General features: G+C 42.8%; 1 protein-coding gene across 1 annotated transcript in view; it reads left to right on the forward strand.

Annotated features, from left to right (window-relative positions):
- Window positions 1-6958, forward strand: part of LOC123968120 (zinc finger protein 407-like) — a 54675-nt gene extending 47717 nt beyond the window's left edge. The window contains exons 5-6 of the mRNA XM_046044636.1: window positions 5041-5249; window positions 6948-6958. Of these exons, the coding sequence (XP_045900592.1) occupies window positions 5041-5249; window positions 6948-6958 (220 nt within the window). The remainder of the gene's footprint in view (window positions 1-5040; window positions 5250-6947) is intronic.
- The last annotated feature ends 1208 nt before the right edge of the window (window positions 6959-8166 follow it).

An 8166-nucleotide genomic window follows, 5' to 3' on the forward strand; every position in this document is an offset into this window, starting at 1 on the left:
GTGTGTGTGTGTGTGTGTGTGTGAGACCACGAGTTACCGTTACTTGAAGAAGAAATGAAAGTTTTTCTATGGAACACTATCTTTTGATTGTTTAGCTAAAGCTGTTTAGAAGAGATGTAACTTGGATGTAAATCTGTGAGAGCTCTTCAGCAGCTATTTGGATTTACATGGATTAAATTGCTTTGTGTGAGTGAGAATACTGTTAAAGTTCACACTAGGGCTGCAACTAGCGCTTATTTTCACTGTCAATTAATCTGTCAATTATTTTCTCCATTAATTGATTAGTTGTTTAGTCTATAAAATGTCAGAAAATTGTGAAATATGTCGATCGGTGTTTCCCAAAGCCTAAGAAGACATCCTTTTTTTTGTCTACAACCCAACGATTAATTTAATAGTTATCAACTAATTGATCATTTGATTATTCATTGCAGCCCTAGTTTTAGTTTAAACTGTTCTTTTAAAAATAGTCAGAAACCTCCCTCTCACCAACGTCTTGCTCCAACTCCTGTGCTCTCATATGACCAAACAAAATGAGAAATCCTTCCATGCTTTAAAATAACCCCTGTGAACCAACTGCGTGTACAAATTTCTCTAGTTAACATACCGCCCTTGCAGTTAAGCACAGCACCTTTCAAAGCTGCTGCCCTGCTCTGTTTTGCAACGAAAATACTGTAGCTTCCTACGACACACCTTGCAGATGTTGAAGAATTGTTTATCTAGTTAACACATGTCAGTCGACGCTCAAAAAACCCTTCTGTCTAATTAGACACGGGAATCATTGTCATCTGTCTCATAATGAGAAAATATGAAGGCTTCTTATTTCTCTCTAGTGCCATTTGATATTTCACTGTGTCTACAAATGATCAGGGGACAAGTTTCCATATTTTAAGGCAGCGCCATAAACAGGGTCGCTTGTTTGTTTTTTTGTGTTTTTTTTTTTTTACATGTACTGTCAATTACCCAGTGGCAGTAGCCCTGCAGATACAGCAGAGTGCTGTGCATGCTGGCTGACTGTGTGACTGGCTGGGTGGCTGACTTGGTGGTTGACTGGCTTGTCTCTTGGAAACCTGTGAAATATGATTTACATTGAGAGCATGTTGTAGCAAACCCTAGCCCACGGTATGCATATTCCCCCATTGTTTGTGACAGTTGGTTGTACCTGCGCCGGGGGGAAGAGCGCCAAGTAGGCATCCGACTTTGCATTTCAGTGGCTGAGCTCAGGGTCAGGAGCACATCTGGTTGACTGGGAGGTTTGTGTGTGGTGTGTCATTTCTGTGATTCAGATTCCATAACTTGGCGCGCACACACAGACACACACAATTCGCCAGCTCACTTGTTGCTGTGCAGCCGGAGCGTGTGCGCACAGAGCAGCATCAGCGGCACACAAACAGCAAACCCGGCACACCGGTGCACTCCTACACAAACAAACAAACACACCTGCTGCTCCTGGCAAGTCGCTCTGACAATCAGCCGAAGGAGGGAAGGCAAACAAAACAAACAGTTTAATTTACATGACAGTAGCCTGCTTTACATTAGCATGCCGTGGCAATGATAGAGTGAAGCTCTGCTGAAAACAGCAGGTAATGAAAAGTGATGTTCCTATTTGCGGTATACTGTAAGTACAGGAATGGGAAGCTTGAGCAGTCACAACTAATAGCGTGCTCTGTGCTGCATGTCTCCCAGACAGTCCTTTTGGTGTGTTGGTTTAAAAAAACAACTACTCTCCCAATCCTTTCTAAAATAACTAATTTTTCAGCATTGCTGGATAAACATAAGCAATTTGTTGTGGTGAAGAATTCAAAATGTGTACATGTGTTAAGTGAAGAGAGGAGTGTGATTATTTTTTATTTTTTTTGCTTCCCATTTCCCCTAAACTTCCCCCCTTTAGACAGAACATGAAATGTTTATGCAGTTTGTGCAAAACAATTCATGTGCAATTTTAACGAGCAATTAACTTCATCAATAAATAAGTAAACAGTGTTTTGGCCAGTTTGTAATTCCACAGAATGCTATTTGTGTCTTGAGACTGCTGAATTTGTACTTGGTAAGCTTTATTTCTGAGAACATTTATGCCACGTGTGTTGAATGTGTGTGTATGGTTTGCGGGTGGGTTTGGTTTGTGAGTGTGCAAATGTATCGTGTATGTTTGTGTTTTTGTAGATGGAAGCATACACTCATCGTGTCATGTGTTTGTAGTAATACTATTTAGATATGTCTGTACATGAGTGTGTGTGTGTGTGTGTGTGTGTGTGTGTGTGTGTGTGTGTGTACGTGTGTACTGGCTCCAGTGGTCTGCTCCTCATGTAAAGAGATAGCATCTTCCCACAACAGATCAATAAGGGAATATTTCTAGAATCCCTGCTTCTGTCTCCGATTTAACCACACCATGAGTGTGTGTGTGTGTATTGTGTATTGTGTATATGTGTGTGGATGTGAATATGAAGAATACTCAGGCTGACAACTTCACTTGTGTCCTGGCGGTCAGGTTGGACTTAGCTGCCATTATTTAACCTATTATCAGACACAGAAGAGCTGCAGAGGCATATTTTCGTTTGTCTCAGCTCTTCAGTCAAGCACGACTCCGGTTGGATTTGTTTTTTCTGTTTGCTCGTGACTTGATCATCAGTCAATCCAAAAAACACTTGATGAAACTACTATTTCTTATACAACATGTAGGTGGAACTATACTGTCCTCTCTGGATGCATGCACACACTTATTTTGCTGGTATAAAATATTGACACACACATGTGGATACACTCTTTTATGCACAAGCACCCACCAACCCCACTCTTTACCTAGCTTGTGTTTACTTGCCGTGCTTTTTCCTAAAGGGACACAGCCACAGATGATTTATGGTGCCAGATATGATTAGATCCTATGTATTTTTACACAATGGACACATTTTTGCATGTGGCGCCTTAAGTGGGAGCCAGTAGTCATTAATGACTGAATAAACACCGTGTTCTCTACTTATTAAAGTATAGCTTCATGTTTCCTCCCTATTACTGTCGTGGCGGCAGCGCCTTGGCAACAGAGGACAATCCGCTCTGAGTGAATGTGAAAATATTTATCTAGGAATGTATGATATGTCTCAAGATCTGTTTTGTTTAAAGGCCAACATGTGACAGAAAGTATGGAATGGACAGGAATGGTAAATTAAAGCCCTGACTGTCTCACAGAGAGTCTGACATCCAGACTGAGTTTTTCTTGAACTATATGTAACTGCTGGCTGTCCTTTTAGTGGATCATAAGCAGATTAATGATAAACAGTGGGTTAGTGGGAAATAAAGTCTGTGCTAAGGTAATTGGGCAAAACTGTTTAAAAAGATTCCTACTATTTGTTAAAGTAATAATTCACACAGTATATAAGACAAAGTATAAGACAAAGAAAAGCAGAACATTTTGCTAAAAAAATTTGACTCAAACCATTAAATGGTTTTAAAATCTATTGATTAATTGCTAATGGTTTGAGCTCTACTGATGGTGTGTAAAAACTTGTATGTATTTTAACATGTATTTTATTATTCTAACATCTGGTGTTTGAAAAGATATTTGGGTTCTAAAGTGATGGATTGTGGAGGTGGTGGACTGGTGTGACAAAAAACACCCCATTAAAATACCCCAGAAAGATGTGCACAGTGTAAGACTGTGTACATGTAGCACAGTTTACTTCATCCCCAGCTGTTTTTTTTATGACCTGTTTACTCTTAACTCACGAGAGTATTCAGACCTGTTGGTGCTATTTGCACACACACACACAGCCTGTATGTCTTGCAGAGGTTGAACACACACAGTTCAAGGTTAGTCTCCAATTCTGCTCAGTCCAGCTCACAGATAATTGTCAATAAAATTGATCTTTCTATTTTTTTTTTTTTACTCTGCTCATATTTTCCATCTTCCTCCCCTCTCCTGGGTACTTCCCCTGACTCCCTCACTCCTCTCTCCTTTCCCTCTGTCCTTCTCTTTTCATCTTAAGCCAGATAAGTCTGCCTCGACTGCCAAGAGCACCGAGTATCACTGCTTTATTTTTTTTTCCTCCTCTTATGTTCTTCTCACAGTGCACTGAAGCCATGTCGCAATTTCTCAGGGAGTTTTGATGCCTGGATGTCTCCTGTCTGGGTCCATCTCGTCTGAGCTGCAGCGCCGGCTCTATGCGATCTGAACTTCGCTGCCTCGCTGCAGGTCAGCCTTCACGGCCGATTAGTGTCGAAGCGCCACTTTGGTCACAAGTTGTCGGGAGCGCTTATCGTGAAGATCAACAGCGATCAGTCTCGCCGCTGCGCTGCCTCTCTCTCCGAGTCCTCTACATCTCCTCCCTCTTTCTCTCGTTTCTCTTTTCTGCCCTCTCCCCTTTTGGCATTACCCCCTCCCCCTCCATGTTTTTCCCCTCAAATCACCATATTTCCATCTACATCTTATCATTGTCATCCTTCCTTTCTCCCACCTTCCCCCGTGCTGTGTCTCTTGATCCAAACAGTCTAAAAATGTTTTTCCTTCCTAACAACTCCTCCCTTACTGGAAAACCTCATGAGATCAACTAAGATGTGAAATTATAAGAAGTAAGGATAGGACAACAAGAGAAACAGACTAACCTATGCAGTTATTGAAACGTCAGGTGTAACTTACAGGGTCTTTTTTCCTGTTTTGCGTTTAAAAAAGGGTAACATAACCTTCTCTTCTGGAGAAAGTTTTCATGTTTCTGTATTACCTCATGTCTCTCATGTCTTCCCTTCCTCTGTTTTTTATTTTACTCCATCCTTTCAAAAAGCAGAGAGTTGGGATCACATATACCATTCTTAAATAAACAAAAGTAAATGAAAGTAATTAAGTAAGAAAGTAAGTGCACACTTTTTCAAGTTGGCAAAAGTTACTTTTTATTCAATTAATTCAACTGAATTATGTTCTTTGGGGCCACCCAATGCTGTGTTCAGTTTGTCCAGTTTAGGAGAAACAGATTCAGTTTATATTTATTTGCTCTTTCCTTCCCTCATTCTAATCCCTCCATCCCTCCTTCTCTTGGTGTCTCCGCGTGCCGTCAGGCCTCGTCTGTGGCGAGAGCGGAGACGAGTCATGTTTGGCCTGTCATCATGGCTGCTAGTGTCAGTATCTGGAGCTGCTGGTTCCTGTGACAGCGCTGGAGGGGCTGCTGGTCCTAGCAGAGTGCAGCCGTCACCCTGTGACACGCTCAGTGTCACCGATCCCCTCCGCCTGGTGACATGGCATCCCCTCCTCCTCCTCCTCCATCCTCGTCTTTGGCCACCACTCCACCCCACCCACCCAAGCCAGTGGCCTTTTCACTGCCACTCTACAGTCAGTCACTCACTTACTGCCTCACTGATTAGTCTTTAGTAGGAGCTGACCTACATGTGTTTTTGAAAACTGAAACCAGTATTTTGAATTGAAGCTGGCAATAGTGTTTATAGTTGATATTCTCTATCTTTACCTTTTAAGAAGTAATACATGGATGGATGGATGGATGGATGGATAGATGGATAGATAGACAGATAGATAGAAATACCCCTGTGCGCAGCAGGACTAAATATGTGTGTGATTTAATCTGGCCTTGGCGAGTGTGCAGCAGTGACAAATGGATGCTCACTATGAAACCCCCTCATCCAAGAGACAGTATTAGTTTTTGCTTTAATTACCAGCAGCAGTAATGTTTCCTATCCATAACTGTCGGCCTGCTAGAATGCAGCCTGGCAGAGGGGTGAGGGCCTTGTCTCTTCTCTCAGTGGGCCTCCTGTCTCTTCTTCCCCCCCAATCCGTCTATCCTCTCCCTTTCCTCCCTCCTCCTCCTCATCTTTCTCCCCCTCCACATCCCTCCCATCCCCTCTGCGCCCGCCGCATCTTTCATTTCAATATTTCAATATTTATGCCTCATCTGAGAAAGTTCAAAGTCACAGTAAGGAGGCTAACTTTCTCCCGCCTCCCCGCCGACTGCGTAGGACCCTGCCTGGTGGACAGGAGAGGAGAGTCGGGTGACGCCTGGTCTCTCCTCCCCTCCACTGGTCACTGGTGACAAAAAGCGAGAGGAGAGGCCTGGCTCAGGGGGTTGGATCAGCACTGTTACAATATTACAATATCTTGTTATAAAAGCATGTGTTTGTTTTAATAACAATAACATATTTCTGCATTGTTTTAGTTGAAATTGTGACAAACAGCTGCTCAGAGTTTTTCAAAGACAACCAGTGCCATCAATCAATTCTTCAATCAATCATTCATTTTATAAAAGAAATGCGTCACATCAAGCCTAACTGGACAAAATTTGATATTCGGGTTGAAGCCAATATCATTGTGTGTCACAAGGCTGGACACCCAGCCAATATTAGGTTGCACAACATGTAGCACCTCAAATGTCCAGGGGCAGCGCCAGGGTCCTGTGGGTGCCTGTGTCAGATCTGTTATCCATGTCTGAGCCCATGTCACTGTGCAGTGGGTTAATTTTTCTGTGGGTCTAACTGACCATCCCTTTTAGAAAATCCAGGGCCAGTTTTAATAAATAAAGTGTCTGACAAGCCCGTCCTTTGCCATAAAAATCTTTGACAGCCGCCGTCTGGTAATAGATTAGCCTAATTACTGCGTCCCTGAGTTTAGATCACAACGTCACGTACTCAGCCTGTCGCTCTAATAGCCATTACAGCCACTACTCTCCACTCCCCTCCTGTTAATGTAAAGTTGTAAAGAAAAAAGAGGGGGGGAAAGGGAAAGCCAAAAGGAAAAGGTCGTCCTCATTTGCATGCAAGCCTTCATTAGAATATGCGAATATGCTAAGGACCGGAGCCGGTGCTTTGCATGTGCAGGTGATGAATGGCCAGTGCACTGCAGTATAGGCCGAGATGGAGGCTTTGTCACCCTCATCTGCATAGCATACTTTATTTATTTATTTATTTATTCATTTACTTTTGAGTGCTTGTTCTCTGTGATGCATCTTCTGTGTCTGTAGAATGTGGCTGAGGAGGACCATTGCAGTTTACTCCCCTCCCTCCCCACATTCACTTACTCACACACACACACACACACACACACACACACACACACACACAAACGCACACTTCAATAAGACTATATTTAATGGCTGAATAAGAGCTTTGAGTTTTCACAAGGCTTTCTTTGCTCTTGAAAAAAAGAAGTGTTTGGATGGCTCATACTGTAAATCTTTTGTGTCTGTTTACCACTTTATATGTTTCAGTGAGGACTTAAACAAGGGATTACAAAAGGTATAAAATGGCTGTTTATTGAGCGGTGATTCAACCTGTAGAGCATCGGAGAGCGTCGGCGGTGGGAGGGAAGCCAGTGCTCGTTTGAGTGGAACCTTGCACAGTGTTTTTGTCGAGGTGGGGTAGGGTTTGTGGGGTGGAGGGCGAGTTTCCAGAGAGAAACTCTTCTCTTCACTCTTCTCCATTGCCGGGGCGGCAGATGGTGGGTGTCAAGACAACGGCAGCAATAGCCAAACAAAGACATCCTTTGTGTGTGTGTGTGTGTGTGTGTGAGAGTGTGTGTGTGTGTGTCTGTGTATGAATACTTTCTGAGAGGTGTAGAAGTGTGTTAGCTTTGAGTAGGAGGCAACAGCATCTATCTTGAATGGTGCATTGTATAAATTCCTAACATGTACTCTCTCTCAATCTCCAGAAAGTCCATTGTTTTATTTGATTTCAGGCAGCGGACACCTCGAGAACCTCAGAGGAAATACCCAGATACTTACTCCTGTGTGAGAGAAAGTTCTTTTCAATATCGTCAACCAGAGAAGATGACAGATGTCACAGTCGCAGCTCAAGTTTCCACACACAGATACTGTAAACTTCCACTTTGTAAAATTTTAATTTATGGTTCTTTGAGCCTAATAAGTTGTTGTTTGATACGATTGCTGAATATTAGATTAGTACCATAGCGGTTTATTTTGCTCCTCTGGAGTGTGACCTTAGCTGCCCTTCACAGAGGAGCGAGGATAATGAGAGTGGTAGCTGGCCGACAGACAGGCCTGACATCCCAGCTACGCCCTTCACTCAGCTGGCTGAGGAAAAACGTCAATACAGAGGCCTTATGTTTTATGGATTATCTGCTTTAGCAAAACTATGGTGAGAGAAATACAACTCTCGCTTGTCATGTTGCCTCAGTTCTTTTTAATGTGCGAGACCACTCACCAAAACAACAGCGGTTGAAAT

This window comes from Micropterus dolomieu, linkage group LG03 (assembly GCF_021292245.1).
Source record: "Micropterus dolomieu isolate WLL.071019.BEF.003 ecotype Adirondacks linkage group LG03, ASM2129224v1, whole genome shotgun sequence".
NCBI classification, from domain to species: Eukaryota; Metazoa; Chordata; class Actinopteri; order Centrarchiformes; family Centrarchidae; genus Micropterus; species Micropterus dolomieu.